Genomic DNA, 18,438 nt, shown 5'->3' on the forward strand with positions numbered 1-18,438 from the left:
TAATTAGCAGCAGTTTCTGCCACTGACTTTAAATTCTTGATGACCATGTGACCCGAAAGTGAAATTGAATCATAAAAAAAAATATGATAGTGCTTAGTATTTGATTTTAATAAGGTGTTTTCTGTAGTGTACCGTAACTAACCGTGTTCGCCTTGGAAAAAAAAACTTTCACATGTTTATGGCAAATGTTATTCGATAAAAAAATTCTATTTAGTGAAAGAAACAAATAACAATAACTATCATCACAATTATTTGATTTACTTGCATTACATCTTAGCTGCATTTGAATACATGTAGATTTGATTGGATTTTGTAACACAATTATTGTGAGAAAAAAAAACAACGATATCTTACCAAAAGCATATGTACACTCTCGCAACCGATGTGAATTGCTTTAGTTTATTGGTTCATATTATATTTCATCTTATTCATCAAATGGGATCCAATTTCGCCATCATCCCTTAATCTCTTCATGGCACCATTATACATGCCCTAATTTACCTCGCAATGCAAACTATCCGTCACTCAAATCCAATACGACATTCCAATAGCATATAATTTGTCTTCTTCTCTCCAAATTGTATTTTTAAACAACATTATTATCGTCGGATTAAGCAATGCGGTGTCCGGCTTATTCTAATCGATTTTGTCCGACTCATCTGTTAATGCATTTACCTATTAACAACACTTATTTAATTAACATTAATTAAGAGGTGGATAAACTGTATCCTTTACTGAATTATAAGTTATAAATATTTGAATTTAGTTAAAGACAGATGTAATCACTAGTGCTGAAAAGTAACGACAATGTATAAAGTAACTCTAATTTCTATATATAAGGAATTAACAGTCTCCGCGATTATAACAAATGGCGTTGTATTCATTTGCTCGATGCTGCAGATTTGTTTTCTCTGCAAAGAAACTGCTCGTTTTATCAGAGTGCTAACATGACGAAGGTGAAATAATTATTGATCTTTTTTACCTTCCACAGCTTTCGTTGATAAAGGGGAGATTCTGTCTCACTGCCGCAGTGTGATGCAAAAGGACTGGCAGCGAGGAAATAGAGAGGAGATATACGCTAGTGGTAAGTATCACAGTTTGTTTGTACGATCGATATTAAGAAACTTATCAAAAATCTCTTAATCAAGAATGATTAGATTAGATGTGACAATCAATGAAAATATTTCAAATTCTACCTTTAAATTTTCTTTTTCATATTTAAAGTTACGATGACCCGTAAAAATAAAACTATTAGCATTCTCTGTAAAATATCGGTACATTTCAAGATCCTTTTTTATATTTTCAGTTTGATTTTAATTTTGAATGAGGACTGTTCCCTTTACACGTACATTCCTCCTACGGGATAACATCTCTTTCATTATGGTTTTGTCTTCACTAAATTAGATTCTTTTATTGTATCGATTTAGAGCATCCTTTTTAAGTTTCCTTCCCTTTTTCCTATTAACGTGCCGATTACTTGGCAAGTCTTTATAATTATTTCAATATGGCTTTCTCCTTAATTATCTGTGGGAAAGATAGCTAAAAAGAATATGAAGTTCATGCAAATTGATTTGTGTCGTTTTATTGTTTTGCCTTACTGCTAGTCTTGGAATTAAATTAAGTCAGAGTTAATGCGTTCGAATTAATATATTGCAGGCGGTTCAGATATTTTCAGGTATTTTTACCAAGTCAAATCATGAACTTTAAAACGTTTTAAACATCTTTTGACCAGTTTAATCTCGCCTTAGTTCTTTTCCACTATCGTTAAATCTAAATTGTTGCTGATGCAGTTCATATGGCTGAGACACACACTCGCCCAGTAACAAACCTTTTTTGCGAAATTGATTTTAAATATATATTAACAGCACGGTTTATAAATTATAGTTTGAAAAGAAAATTCTTAACTTAAATATTTTATTTTTTTTCATGATTGCTACATAGAATGAAATTGGCGACAGTGTTTTTTAATGTTATAAGAGGACAGAAATCATAAGTAGGGGTGTGTTCGAAGAGTAAAATTTGTTATCAATAGACTTGTGTTTAATCGGTTGTAGGTCAAAGTTCTAAATCTGTTCTGTTTCTTGTCTTTGAAGTAGTATAAAGAAAATATTCTTCATCAATTTCATTCCTCGCCTCTGTTACATCAACATGCGTTGAATACACTGTAATCAATTAAGAAATAAACAGCAATTTAAAAAGTTCACTGGGATATGAAGTTGGTTGGTCACGTGATCGAATCCTGTGAAGCCCGAAGGGCTTCTCAGTAGATTTTATCACGTACCAACCAACTTCATATCCCGGTGAACTTTTTAACATGCTGTTTATTACTTGTATTTAAGTTTGAAAAAGACAAATCGTTCAGAACTGTTATAATTACCGAGATTTAATGTTTACAATAATCCAAGCGACAAGCAATAAGCGCGTGCTATGAACAGGGCAAACACTGTTTTGTTGATACGAGAAATGTTTAAATAGCCAATGACCAACATATATTTTGTATTTTGATAGATATAAGGCAAATTTCTATTAAGCATTTTAAATGACACATTCTCTGTACATACTGTACATTGTGTGTTTCTAATTTCCGATTTTATTTTGTTTTATCTGTTTTTATGCGTGAATATAACGATTCTACCGTTAAGACCATATTCCAATTTTTAATTTAATTTATCTTTTGGTATTTTACAATAAAAACATTGTTTTAGATGAAATATAAATTAGAAAGATGTCAAAACTTTCAGATTCCCTTCCTAAAAAATTTCCACATTAACCCTTGTTCATTTCTGTATTTGCTATCATTTAAATTTTAATCGTATTTTTTTCTAATTAGTCACACCCCTGGTACATAATGCAATTTTTATTTAGAGAAAAACGCTCTGATTTAAATGCCATGAAATTGATAGTTGTAAAACTGTACTGGAGTGAGAAAGTCGATACAACTGGAGAGAAATCAGTTGATTTGATTCATCTTTGACATTTGGGCATTGATTTTTATGTTCATGAAGTGTTCGTCCCGCAGATCCGCCAATCGACAGGTAAAGCTTGGTCGTTATAAGTTAATTTGTCCGTAACAAATGATCTGAGTTTTTTCACTAGATGAAAGTGACACAGAGGAAGTGACATCATTGTAGACTGCCAGGAGTAGAAAACATTTTTACTGTTTCTGATGATAACATAAGTTAAAGCATTTTTAAACCTGGCCTTTGTGCAGTAGATCACATTCTAGGTGAACCACGAACAATACCACATAAAATTGTATTCAAGTGTAAAGCAAGGCTTCTGAAAATTCTCATTGAAATTTCCAAAAAAATGATTATTCACATAGGACTTTCTACCGTCTAACGGTGTAAAGAGTATGCTATCAAATCACCTTTTTGTAGGTCTATATACCAGGGTGTACCATCAGATCACTTTTTTGTAAATCTTTATACCAGAATGTTATATCACATCACCTTTCTGTATATCTATATATCAGGATCTACCATCACATCACCTTTCTGTAGGTCTATATATCAGGATGTATAATCACATCACCTTTCTGTAGGTCTATATACCAGGATGTACCATCATCACCTTTCTGTAGGTCTATATACCAGGATGAATTATCACATCACCTTTCTGTAGGTCTATATACCAGGATGTACTAACACATCACCTTTCTATAGGTCTATATACAAGGAGGTATAATCAAATCACCTTTCTCTAGGTCCATATACCAGAGTGTACCCATCACATCACCTTTCTGTAGATCTATATATCAGGATGTACCATCACATCACCTTTCTGTAGGTCTATATATCAGGATGTATAATCACATCACCTTTCTTTAGGTCTATATACCAGAGTGTACCATCACATCACCTTTCTGTAGGTCTATATACCAGGGTGCATCACCTTTCTGTATATCTATGTTCCAGGATGAATTAACGCATCACCTTTCTGTAGGTCTATATACCAGGATGTACCATCACATCACCTTTCTGTATATCTATATACCAAGGTGTCCTATCACATCACCTTTCTGTAGATCTATATATCAGGATGTACCATCACATCACCTTTCTGTAGGTCTATATACCAGGGTGTACCATCACATCACCTTTCTGTAGGTCTGTATACCAGGATGTACCATCACATCACCTTTCTGTTGGTCTATATACCAGAATGTACCATCACATCACCTTTCTGTAGGTCTATATACCAGAGTGTACCATCACATCACCTTTCTGTATATTTTTATACCAGGGTGATTTATCACATCACCTTTCTGAAGGTCTATATACCAGAGTGTACTATCATAACACCTTCCTGTAGGTCTATATACCAAGGTAGGTGAACTATCACATCACCTTTCTGTAGGTCTATATACCAGGGTATATCATCACTTCACCTTTCTGTAGGTCTATATACCAGGATGTACCATCACATCACTTTTCTGTAGGTCTATATACCAGGGTGAACTATCATATCACCTTCCTGTAGGTCTTTATGCGTAACTACGTCTTCCACGACAGACGCCTTTCTAAGTGTGTCAAATTTGTGTACAATTGTTCTTTTGCAAATCTTTTTGTAAATTTTGACGATAATTGATAAAAAAAATTCACGACTCTACATGTGTAACTATAACACGTGGTGTTATATTGAGTTTCCTCGAACGCATAGAACGTTTTTGTTATTTGGTTTAATAATAAGATTTATTTAGTGTAATGAATAAATATGCATTAAATCACTAGAAGGCATCCATTTTCAACTTAGCTTTAAAAATTTCATATCTGTTTGATCTTTCTGTGGTATCTTTCGTTTCAAAGCCAAAACTGTGATAATTTGAAAAACATAACAGCAAATTACTTTTATATAATTGTTCCTTTGGATGAGTTTACATTTTTTTTTAACAAACATTTTTTAAATCATAATTTTTTTAACATTGTACTCTTGTTTAGAAGATTTTTTTTTTAAATCACCCCTCTGTGGTTATCAAAGAATATAGATCTTAATACCCGTTTATCCATTATATTTATAATTACATAACTCAAAGCGTTTCAGGGATATATGACGGGGACATAAAGTTAACCGATTGATTCTTTGTAAAACAAAGGGTATGGCGGTATTGCAGGAAATGTAGGAATCAAGGGTTGCTTTTGCTTGTCGTATTTTATAAAGCTGGAATTTATTTTCAGTGTAAAATATTTCAAAAGGTTTCATTGTCAAGCAATCAAATGTTTTGATAACAAGTTGTTTTTTAGACTTAAAACAAAACTTACAGTTTTGCCTCTAATTCACGTGATATTTTTTCTCGCATTTCAAATAATTCCTGTCAGACTAAAGGGGGCTAGGTACAATGTAGGTGATAAAGAAGTTACCCATCCGCTCCTTCTAAACTGATTTGATATCATTTATCAAGCTAAAATAAATATTCAGTTTTAAAAAAATCCTATGATTCAGTTTTAAGATCAATGAAGATTTCTTTTTTTTTCGTTTTTGCAAATACCTCTCCTTTTCTAGAAGATTAAATTGTCTAAAAATGGCAACAAGGATTAAGCCCTTTTAAGACTTGTTCATATCTTTCCTTCTCTGAAATCAATGTAGATTGCATTTAGCGTGTCCCTGACTTCTAGATTTAAGTTCCTTTGCAGATATTTATGGTTATTTCCGCAGTCACAGATTTGTAGTCGTAATTTTTCTCCTGATCTGCTGGATTTTTTGTTTGGATTTTTTTTTTTTTTTGGTTAAGTCTGTTGTTGCTTACTTCAGGAATTGCTCCACAAAAGTCAATTTATTGCAAATCAAGGTTTTTAAATAAAAGAATTTTTATAATCATGATCATCCGTAGAGATTGGAAGAGTTTTGTTAATGTTATCCAAGTCTTGCATACCACTGAAAAATTGGTCTCATGACGCCCTTTTGGTACATGTAGCTTAAACGCCTTAGTGTCATTCAAGGAAGGAGTCTTCTCATATTTGTTTAATCGTTTATAAATCCAGAAATTTGGAATAAAAAAAATGAATGACAGTTAAATCAGTAAAAACCTTTTTTAAAGGTCAGGTCAAGGTCCATTTTTCAAGAGTAATGATAAAAACTGAATATGACCTATGTAATATAAAATTGATGTGATATTTTTCAAAAACAGTGTTCTATGAAAATGCAGTTTTAGATAAATTTTAATCGTCTTAAAATGACTTCTTATATTCAATTAAGAAAGGGGGGAATTGCGACCGTTAGGATTCCAATATTTAAATTTTTGATTCAATGTAGGTATAAAACAACGAAATATGCATATTTTGATAATATTTCATAGAATTAAAATAAATTTAGACGGAGAACAAAAATGAATATTCACATTCAGTGTATAATTCCCCTTTTGCTTGCACTAGAAATCTGCGACGTTCAATTTCCTCTGGAAACAATTGTGCCTATGAGCACAAATATAAACGCCATCAAGCGTTTTGAATATGTTTATTATTGTAAGATTATATACTTATTAAAAGGAAAGGTTCAAACTTACATAACCAATTTGATATGTACTTGTGAAAAATTATAGTTAAATCATATTTACATGTAAATATATAAAAAAAAATCTCTACAAAGTTTCTGGTACTATATTTTTAGTTGCGGAAGCGAACTAAATAGCATGTTATCATGGCTGGCGAGGAGATATAAAACACACAACGAGTATATACCGTAGCAAATCATGAGCGATTTTTTATCACATGCTTTACCAAGTCTTTTCTCAGCCGCACAACGCATTTATTACAAAATGGCAACAACTTTAAGCATGGGGAAAATATCATTGAAGATTAACAAAAACATTTTATTTTTTAACACATTTTTATCAATTCATGAAAAAAAAAACTAGACAGTATTAAATGCTTCACATGTACAACTCTACATTTTTCAAGTGAATTTTATTTTTTACATTTTCATTTTACGTTAATAAACCGCCTAAACTTACGTAATGTTTAATTTTGACGTTATGTTGGGTAAGAATACTCAGTGTAATATCAAAAAATGATCTCATGATTGATAACGATATCCTTCGCATATTGGGCTAAACATGTGATAAAGGGATATATATTGAATCATATCAAAAACATCGTAATAACAAGTAAAATTCTTTTTATTAAAAAAATAAGATAAATTGCATCTGAAATGTAAATATACGTGTATTTTTGCTGTTTTCTCCTCCGTTATTCCTATCTCTGTTTTAAACGTCATGTCACATGCAAATAAAATGACAAAGCTTGTTTGTTTAGTTAAATTACTCCGACAGTAGGCGTTTCTCCGAGTCCAATCTCGATTAAAAATTTAATTTTGAATAAACATGATACTTATCCGCGCTTAAATTCAAACAGTATAATTTTGATCAAGATATGCCACATTTTAATTCAGCTGATTAGGAAAGAGCGTCGTGTTGTTTTGTAATTTTGATTATGCTAAATGAGTGTAAATATATATACAACTTTATAATAAAGATCGTTTCTGTACTTCTTCAAAGCATGTCTGCTATTTCTCTGTTTAGAAAATAACTGAGGAACTCTTAAAAGCATACAGGCACAATCTGTGGTAGAGGCATGTTTCTTTAAATAAAGAAAAGGAGTACAGGCCTTGAATATTACTTCCTTGCGTTATACAACGATTTCCAATATAAAACGACTGCCATGGGCTCTTAAATAATGTGATTTAATCAACAACCAAGAGAAATTCAAGATTTCGTGACTGAATGTTGTTAGTTCACTAAATAAAGGCTAAAATTACTTGCAGTAGCGTTATTCAACACGAATGGTTTAAATTCCTGAGAAATACCCTTTACAAGATATATGCTGGCCTGAATACCAACTTAAATATATTCCTGCTTAGGTTTATCTTTTAGATTCATTTATACTGATCTCAAACCAGGGATTATTTCTTGGATTGAGTGGTGTGGATATGATTTCACCACCTCTCAGGATCAAAACCCCTAGGCCAGAGATCAAAATCAGACCGTGATATTTAATTATAAATAGCATTAAATACCAAAGTCTGCCATGATTTTTCAGAATAGAAGAATAGTTTGCATTAAATAAAATTGAAATAAGATTAAAGAAATTAATTATTAATTTCATATTACGTTTTTGTTGTCTGACAGATCGAACAACTAAAGAAAGACAGCAGCTGTGAGATATCAAAGTTTCAAAGAAAGATGGCGCTTGTAGATCAGGGGGATCGGGCTTTCCTAGAGCTGGTTTTCAAGTTCATAGATGACAAAAACAGTACGGATGACGTGGACTTCACGCAGCCGCACGTGCGACGATCCCTACGTTACGTCTACCCGCTATTTATGTTTCTTCATGCCTTGGTTGGTCTATTTGGTTTGTGTGGAAACCTTGCAATCATAATTGTTATAGGGAAACGAAGATTATACAGGGACCAGACGTTCCTGTTTCTTGGAAACATCGCCTTTTCTGACATTCTTAAATGTATATTTGTTCTTCCTGTTTCACTGGCTAACTTGCTTATTCATAACTGGATATTTGGAAGCTTCATGTGTTTCTTTCTACCAATGCTGCAATGTTTTCCAATTCATTCGTCAATGCTTACATATCTTATGATCGCTATCGACAGATATCGGCTGATTGTTAATCCTTTCCGGCCCCGCTTGCCCGCAGGGTTGTGCATCATAGGTGTATGGGTGGTCTCTGTGTGTATTGTCCTCCCTTATGCTGTATATATAAAATACATTGACCTGGGTGCCATTCTAGGATACAGGTTTCTCGGTGTTGGTATATGTTACATCAACCAAGAACGACATATCGAGGAATATATCAGAGCTATGTTTGTAACTCTTTATGCCATGCCACTTGCCATCATGGGATTCTTGTGCCTAAAAGTTTCAGCGGAACTGAAATCATTAGATACCAGCTCCATATCTATCCACTTCGAAACAAATTCAAATAACGTCACGTGTACCTCTCGTCTAACTCTCGAAGATGACGAGACGTCTAGAGTTGGATCAGAGGATTCGAACCAACGACATACGGTACGTTCTGATCACATGTGTAGCGATGACGACCTTGACCTGCCAGCAGAAAAGCGAACACATAGATACATTATATCGATGGTGACCTTGTTTGCTATTTGCTGGTGTCCGCTCAATATTCTGATTTTGGTCCAATTCTTCGTTCATGAAAGTGGAAATAACACTGGACATTTTGATATAACGTATACAACATTTACATGGTTTGGTTTCTTGTCAACATGCGTTAATCCGGTATTGTTTGCCTCCTGGAAAATGTCAGATTCCACGAAGGACAAACTGAGGGGTTATTTCAAGTTTGGCATGAAAAGAAAATCCAAAAAGGTAAGCAATTAAGATCATTTCATGTTCACAAAAACGTGCTTATTTATTTTCTTAGTTAAGATAGTATGAATATGGAGAGAGTATACCTTACTCTACATCAAAATGAAACATGTAGGTAGACCATTTTCCCTGTATCGGTCTATTAAGAGTTTCAAATATGCTGATATACATTAGCATGTTACTCTGCATTCTGACGAATGTTTCCGGTAATGAACTTCCATCACGTTTAAAATTTTTCGATTGACTAGCACACGCATGCATGTAGAGATTGCTTGATCTTACAAAGTAGACACAACAGGTCTAATCGTGCAGCATCATTTGATACCATGAGAATCTTTCTTAATCTTAGCAATATTGGAAACATGAAAACAATTAGTATTCCACTGTATTGTCAAACTTAACATTAAACGTGGTCAATAAGTTCCAGACATCATAACTGCCATTATACATATTAAGTGGACATACAGATACTATTACATACAATTACATCGATTTAGTCAATCTAAAAGCAGACAAACATTTGCACCCCGATTTGGGTAGCTTTTGTTTTTACTAGCATTACAAACAGGAACAAATACAACACATTACATGTGTGGCATTTTGAAAACAAAAGACTTTAATACTAGTTGTTTATTTTACATACATGTAAAGAAGGAGGTTATAGACACCCCTAGGTATGCCACAGTTGTGGAAGTAATTTTGAAAATACAGGCATGTAGTATCGTTTTTGAGAGTTGGGGCTAGACTCATTCAAAATATCTTGACAAGCTAAATAAAATAAAACAATAAAATAACAGAGGAATATTATTACAACATTTCTAAAATCCATGGGATGGGGGGGGGGGTCTGTAAAAAATGCTTGCTGCGGGAACCCCCCCCCCCCCCCCCCCCGATGTTACCTGCCTGGAATAAGATTATAGGACACAAAACATAATGTTCCATTATATCTTTGACTTTCGAGGGAATCAAAGCATTTTTTCATATATTCCTATTTTTATTCCATGTATTGTTGTTAGTAACAATACGGTAAAGGGAGAAAAATGGATACTTGCAGCTGGAAAGCGTGGGCATGATGAAATCGTGTATTACAAACATGGTCGTTATTTCTAATGACTTGATGTGTTCGAAGTGATGAACTGTTCGGGGAAATATCAAATGAACGCGTTAGCCGACGTCCTGTTTAACACTTTCGTGCTAAATTTTACCAATATGACAGTTCAAGCTGGAATAAACACATTCTGAAAAACTTTAGCTCCCGTTAAAAATATAGAAGGGCTACATCGCTCACCTGCGCAACAGTAGGCATAATAATATAAGCTTTATAGAGTCATAAACAAAATAATTTGTATAAACTTTAATCAACACTATTTGAGGGTGCTTCAACTAAAATGGCATAAGTTTTAGAAGAAAACTTTTTGAGATGTTATTGTTCTATATGACTTTTTAAGATATAGAACAGGTGACCAGCAAATTAAAGTTTTTATCTCAGTCATTTTTTACTGTAATTTGACTCGATGTTCAAATAATCTTTACATGTTCTAAAAGGCAAATGTTATTTTATCACAAAAAACAAGTCGAACATAACGATTGCTTTATATAATTATTATCTCAATTTTACATTCATCATTATCATAAACATTTTTATGGCATTTCATTTACATGTGTTTTATTTTAATTGAACTGGTTCCTGTCACAAGACTTTTTCTCGGTATGTTATCGATTTGTAGTAGGGAAGATAAGACGCAGAGATACATCTCTGGTATGTATTTCAATTTCTATTGAGTTCTTTGCGTTCTTTTATTTGACAGCAGATTTCAGTCCCAGTGTCAACATTTAGAACCATAGACGGGGCGCTGACCATTCAGAATGGAAACACTCCAGAACCGCTGTAAGCTACATAGACTGCCCAAGGACCATGATGCGACGTATAATACACCATTTATTCATGTTACTAATATGTATGCTATCTTTTGATATTAACTTTATTTGGGTAAACATTGTGTTTATATTCAGTGAACCAAGTATATAAGATTGTTCCATAAAAAAACCTTTTTAAAATCATGAAATAACCTATTTTCGTGTCTATCTACCATTTGTACGTCATATTGTATTGTTGTTTTTTTGAATAAAGTTTTCGTCTAAACACTCAAGGCCAGACAACAGCAACCTTTTCCTTGAATCATAAACAACATAACCATTTTAACACTTATTTTAAACCTACCAAAAATAGCCAGGCGCTGCTAAATATAAAATTTTTATTTTTGCCGATTTCAGGACGTTAATGTACGGTTTTATGGCCATTGATCTAACATCACATGCTAAATGGCCTGCGCCAGAACGCGTGAGATTAAAAGTGGGAAGCAAACTGTCATCTTGTAACCTAACAAATGAAAGCAATCAAACCGCTGTAGGCACGGAGATGTCATTTTTGTCTGTCGCTTTAGTAATCGCCTTATTTTTATTTTCATTTTTATTGTTCTTCACATCTCTTTGTATCTGAACCATGTAAGAGAAAATGACAAAGCATTTGACAGGTGTGACTTTGCGAAGGAACATTTCAATGTTTTCATTGAAGATTATACAACATCCAAACTAATCTGCTGGATTTATTCTACGTATCGCAGAAAGTGAGTATTTTGGATTTTGACAAATAAACCGGAACTGGTATGGGTTAGTAGAACAGATATTTAGGCAATCTTCTATAAATAAATCAGACGAGAATTTTCTTGTGAATTGATATCTGCTATGAAGTTCACAACCATTTATTTATGTTACTATTTGGTCGTTTTACCACTGTCTATAGCAATTACTGTTGCATTGAGACTCGGACAATATATTTATTTTGCCATTAATTTATATACCTAAAAATAAAATTGTTAATTTTCACTACTTTGCTTAAAGTTAAGCAAAGAAGACATCATTCTTTAGTTTCTGTCTTATCGTTGCCCTGTTTTTCAGTCTGCATGATTGCTTGCATAAACAAAACGATTTGCAATTAATTTTGTGTGTCAGATGAAGACACATCACCCGGCAATCTGTCCCTATGCTGAGTGGGCTGACGATACTTGCTCTTGGAACAAGTATACTTAGTCTTGTCACTTGTTCTTTAAGCTAGAGATGTTGGGTTTTCTTTTTTAACTTTTATTGGTTGTAAATTATTCTAACTTTTATTGTCCATGCGTCTGTTGATTTTAGATTCCTTCGACTTGATGTTTTGCAATCCAGCAAAGAGATGATATATATTGGATACATGTAACAGCTTTGCGTTCACAATTCTATAATGAACGCCGATCGATGAGTTCACCACTTTTGTGATGTATTTACAATTTGTGATATTGTGAAAGAAATGAATTGACATGCCTAACGAGCAACCAACCTTTTTAAAACATTGGAAAAGCAAATTATCAATAAGCTAAATAATCTGAGCCAAGCCTTATCGACATTAATAAAAGATTGAAAAAAAAACACAGTTTAAAAAGACGATAAGCTATTTAGCTGTCTCAAATAAGAGGCAGATAAGACATAATAGAAAAGGAAAAGGAAAATGATTTTTATAGAAGTATCGGTAATTTAAATGAATCTGTAAAATAAGGTATTTAAAAGTAATTGGGTTAAATTTCGCTCGCAGGTTGGAGTATGAATGTTCTCTGTTAGAAATGATTATATATACTCTTAAATTGGCAGTTTGAGTAATCATTTTAATTATAACATTAAGTATCGAAATTGCAAAAAACAGATAAACAGTGTTTGTTTACAGAGGATTCTTTTCGTAAGCTGCATTACAAACGATGAAATAAACTATCTTAAAATGAGAAATAAATCTATCAAAATGTTCTATTTCTACCTCAGGACTATAAAAAAAATAAACCTTAAGAAATATAATTTTTAAGACTTTGTACAGTCTGTTCCATATATTATTGCATGACTTTCCTACTTTCTAGGTATTTGCATGCACTTGTACCAAACTATCTTGAAAGCTAATCCACAACTTTTAAATTGAAGTTGTGGATACTAAAATTAAGAAATAACATGGGATTTAATAGCTATGTAATAGCCACCTTTATTAAGATGATAAAGCATTACTTATGAATGCTACTTAGATCGTCACGTTTTAGAAAATCATTCTAAATGTACTATATGATGGTATGATAAATTCTATGAACTCACTCTTTAAAACCCAAAGTCTTTGTTGTGAATTTTCCTTGATTATAATTAATACCCTGCAAGATTCTTTGGTTAAAAATAAAACCAAATCCGTTATTCTAGGGACACTTTATTTGCAACATACAACGCTCTCGCTTAACTTTAATAACTTTTTCTATGCCAGGTTTTACAGTTGTAAGAAGGAGAAAATTTCTAATATCTCTATGTAATGGCCATTTTTTTGTGCAAAAATGTATTAATATTTTGATAGACCAAAAACCAGATATAAGAATATATATAATATATATAAAATCATCGTCCGACACCCTCGATGAGTCTTGCATGTATACGTTTCATGAACGTGGATAAATTAATTAATCTTTCCTTTTTTATATAACTAATCCATGCCTTACTCAGTTACCCCCTTTTCACATTTATTTGATTTGACATGTCTTTATTATCAACTCTTTTTTATAATATGATCTCAAAAAACTTAATAGTTTCGCTTGTTTGCTGATTTATTAAAAAATAACATTATTATTCATTAAAGTCGGAAGATGACATCAATACTCAACACCAGTAATTTTGGCTGTAAGTATACCATTTTTATATAGAGAAGTTCATACTGTAAATTGCACGAATGAAGATATGTATACTATACAATCGTTAATAACAGCAAATTGTAGCAACAATTATAAAATATCACAACAGGACAGAAAAGAAATACTATATAGAAATGCAAAATAAACAAGACCAGTGTCTTTAGTTACCTCGAAACATCGGATCACACGTCATTACAATATGTCTATTAGCAGAGAGACATATTCTAATTACTTTTGCTTATAATTGTATGACGAACCCCATGGTCAACAGACATGAGCAGACAGCAGGATGCATGGTGATTACGTAATAAAAGGTTAAATTTGAAAACGTTTTCCTGACAGCTAGCACTGAGATAATCCCGCGAGAGATCATTTTCAGCTTCTACAATAGCAAACAGTATTCAGTATAGACAATAGGATTATTCTTTCTAAAGTTTTACAACAAATAAGCTACTCAGGAACAAGCTTTAGTCGAGGGATATTGATGAAGTGACAACACCTAGGCGCACTGATTTTTAGATAAATCTATATATAACTTGAAATTTCAAAACACTGTAGTGTTTGTTAATGCACCAGGTAACGTTTTTCCAGAACAAAATGGAATGAAACAAACAACTTGATATTGCTCTTATATTTTGCATTTTACAAATTCAATAAGCAGAGAGAAAACCTACCGGCCATATGATAAGACCATTATGTGAATAACCAGATATATCTGTGATACAGAGATAATTAAAGAAGGTAGGGATGGCGTGTAAAACGTTGCTTTATTCGAAAATCTTGAAATTAAGATTTGGAATATATATTACAAGATTTCGAACATACATCACAAGATTTTGAACATACATCACAATTTTTTCAAAAAAGAAATTTTTACACGCTATTAGTCGATTATGTTGTTTTTGTTCATATCGTTTAGATTAAAAAAGAATAAACAGTATTAGTTGCTTTAAAAAATTAAAGCAATGGTTTTTTTAATATTTGCATGAACGTTGAAATCATATACATTATGAAGGCTACATCCGTCTAAAACGATTTTATTATGAGTCTTATATATTAAACTGTTGCAGAACAATGAAAACATATCAGATAGAATTTGCAGTCCATCCACCAATTCTATTACATGTACTGCTTAATTCTGTAAAAACATACAAGAGGCAGTGTATTGTATGAACATTGAGAGTAAAATATACAATGTAATGAATAATCATTTTTAAATGTACTTGATAAGAACAGTGTTTATATGACAGTGAATAAAATTAGTTTAAACCCATTTTGACATTGATTTGGAGAGAGAATTGCATACTTCTCTGAGTAGGTCTCTCTCTCTCTCTCTCTCTCTCTCTCTCTCTCCATTTGCATCCTGGGACCTCCCTTTTACACCCACCACTCTGAAGTTTGAAGTTTGCTGAAGTATGAAGCATTAAACTCAAAGAAGTCAAAAGAGGTTTTTTTAAAATTCCAAATTCCAAATCATCACATTTTTACCAAATGTCATTTTCCTTATATACATGTACATGTATGATGATCAAGCATTAGCATTCAAAACAAAAAAAATATACCTGAAAAGTCTAAAGCATCTCATTTAAGACGGAATTCCAGGATAATTACACCATCACTGAGGTGGCGATATTGTAACTGTCTAAAATGCATTGTCTTAAAATCCGTATATTTTATATGATAGATTAATTCCTAGAGATTATAAATCCGCTTTGGTATTTTGTGACAAGTGAGAGATCAAATTTTCAAATAAAATCCAAAGCTGAAGAAGAAATATATCCTCATTAGGATCCATTACAACCTCTGTCAGGTTTAGAAAGCGTCATGTATGAATTTCATGTTACGGTCGATAATAGGTTTTTTTTCTACAGGAATCTAATTCGGAGAAATTGTTTTTCCTATTGGAAATTTGATTTTTCGTCTAGATTTGAAAATTCTGGTTTTTTGGGTGGGTTTTTTTTTATTAAATCCTATCGGAATTTTAATTTCCGTAGGAAATCCGGTATGATAATCTAAGTAACCTTTGAAAAAAATGAATTTTCCATAAAATCATTCTGACACATGTTTAATTTTTAAAAAGCTGATATAAACTAAGCAAAACACCTACTTGTACTGGAAGAAATGCAGTGGTGTTAAAGTTTATAAAACCCTTCCTTATCAGAGAAATTGGCAAAAAATTCATTTATTTGACCGAAACCAAGTTCAATGTCCCCAAGGCACAGCAAATCTCCAATGAGCAATGTCAGAACCATGAAAAATAACTGACAGTACATTGATAGAGACAAATGTTTTCACTCTATGGCCGACTGATCATTTCGCTCAAATAGCAGGATGTACGGTGATGACGTCATAAAAGTTCAATTGTTAAATTGTATTTGTGTTCTAGAAGCCATTAGACAGAAAATTCAGCCCAATAAATCAAAATTAAGAACAACAATGCTAGAATTATATGCAATAAATAATTCAAACGTTTACACTCTCGATAGTAAGGGGTGTTATTTGAATGGCAGTGCCTATTATTAACTTGTATAGTTTGAATGTCATTATAAAGATAATTAATACCCATGCCATCATAGATGTCTATATAATTCTGTTTTCCCTCAAAATACGCAGGCTGTGTACATTTCGAGCCGCTTGTTTGTTATCGATCCTTGTAGACGCCGCTATCTTAAAGCTTAAAATAAAAACGAGAAGTCGAAATATTACGTCCCCTCCAAAGTGATTTAGTGTTTGAATTACTCTGATGAAAATTAACCACGGTACATGTGCTGTTTTTACCAGTAACGACGTGTTCGTCGACGGTGTTCAGACGTTGCTTATATTTGTAGTGTTCCCTGTTACTAGTTTGTTGATAACTTATGAAACTCTGTTGTGGGACAAAGATGGGCAGTTCTTTTTACTTTTTTTTTAAATCTTCAATTTTTTTTCCATTTAATTTTTTTTTTCATTTTATTCATTTCTTCTTTTTTTTTTTTTTTAGCATTTTTTATCAACATTTGTATGAGAACAAAATACAAGAATATAAACATACATAATTATTTATTTCTAAAGATTTTAAATGTAATAAAACTAAAAATAAAAGTCTGATAATAGTGGTTATAAATGGCAAATGCTTTAAGACAAATGAAAAATGAGAGAAAAATTACAATTATGTAAAGAGATATCACATTGGAGCTTAACTTAGATAGAAGGATTGGCAGTTCTTATCCTATTCATAAATGTTTAGAATTGAAGTTTGTTTTAAGGTTAACATATTTTATTCCTGTTTATTCCATATTAGATTCTGGCGATACAATTTAGGGCAACAAACGTGACAATTTTAAAGTCATAAAAAAACCACCAAATCAAGATATATAGAACGACAGAGATAACGAAAACAAGCTAGTATTTATACACAGTTTAATATCTTAGAAATATTGTATTCACAGTTATCTAGAAGTTATAATTCGGTCAAGTTTGAGATATAACGATATTTTACTGTAGTTTTGATTAAATTAGCATTTTAAAATGCTACTGCGTTTTAAAGGAGCATTTTAATCAATATTTGAAATTAAAAGCCTGAAAAGTACTCAAAAAAGTGTCACATTATTTTGATACATCTGTGACAATAGAATGACATTACGAACCAACCATATTATTCATTTTTACTGAGAAGATGCAGTGTAGGTCTATTTTTATCCTGAGGGCTCAAAGATAAAAAGTATCGAACAGATTTGGGATAATTCAGATCATCTTTGCGCAAGATAATATTGTCAGTTTAATTTTGAATATAAAAAATGAGTATGACGCTTGCTAGCTCCTGATTGGATTATACCCCTCTTTTGACGACAGATGCGACAGTTTTTTCGTTTCTGATTGACGATTAATTTCCCTGAATGGTTTTTCCTTTGTAATTAGAAGCTTTCTTGTGCTTTTTGCTCTGCAACGAAAACTAAACGCGTCTCCTAAGAACTTTAGCAAAACGCCTATGGTTTTCAAAGACATTGCCATTGAAGTTTTTCAAAGCGGAGAAAATGTAAATGCGTGTACGTTTGACATTCTTTTACTTTAATAAATAAACATGCAGTGGCTCGACCCCTAATACATAACATTTTATGATCGACAGAGCTAGTACTATATTATTTTCTCTATTTCATTTAACCTAAGTACAAATTAGTGATATCGGAGGTTTTGTTTTTACTTGGGGATTTTTTTTTTAAATTGCTAACGTTAATAAGTAAATATTATCATAACTCAGATTGAATTTCATGCTTTCTAGGCACAATGTATCAAGAAGAGTGTTGCAGTTTCTGCGTTGTTTTCCTTAAATGTATTAACTATAAAATGGAATTCTGCTTGAAACAAATTTTACTAGTTTAT

General features: G+C 32.3%; 1 protein-coding gene across 2 annotated transcripts; it reads left to right on the plus strand.

Moving 5' to 3' along the window:
• The first annotated feature begins 992 nt into the window (after positions 1–992).
• LOC128179390 (prolactin-releasing peptide receptor-like) lies at positions 993–12,186 on the plus strand. 2 transcript variants are annotated; one of them, XM_052846799.1, is made up of 3 exons: positions 993–1,084; positions 8,123–9,334; positions 11,146–12,186. In XM_052846799.1, the coding sequence occupies exons 2-3, from the start codon at positions 8,177–8,179 to the stop codon at positions 11,224–11,226; spliced, it is 1,239 nt and encodes a 412-aa protein (XP_052702759.1). In that variant the 5' UTR covers positions 993–1,084; positions 8,123–8,176; the 3' UTR covers positions 11,227–12,186. The 2 variants fall into 2 exon arrangements, with proteins under 2 accessions (XP_052702759.1, XP_052702760.1); XM_052846800.1 differs by having other exon boundaries at positions 11,143–12,183.
• Positions 12,187–18,438: the final 6,252 nt, after the last annotated feature.

This window comes from Crassostrea angulata, chromosome 4, assembly GCF_025612915.1.
Source record: "Crassostrea angulata isolate pt1a10 chromosome 4, ASM2561291v2, whole genome shotgun sequence".
Classification (NCBI taxonomy): Eukaryota; Metazoa; Mollusca; class Bivalvia; order Ostreida; family Ostreidae; genus Magallana; species Magallana angulata.

Bases quoted from the DNA above. Each gene is read 5' to 3' on its own strand.
- LOC128179390 (XM_052846800.1), top strand. From the start codon at position 8,177: ATGGCGCTTGTAGATCAGGGGGATCGGGCTTTCCTAGAGCTGGTTTTC. The intron at 9,335-11,142 runs GTAAGCAATTAA...TTTATTTGACAG, and splicing joins TGAAAAGAAAATCCAAAAAG to CAGATTTCAGTCCCAGTGTC.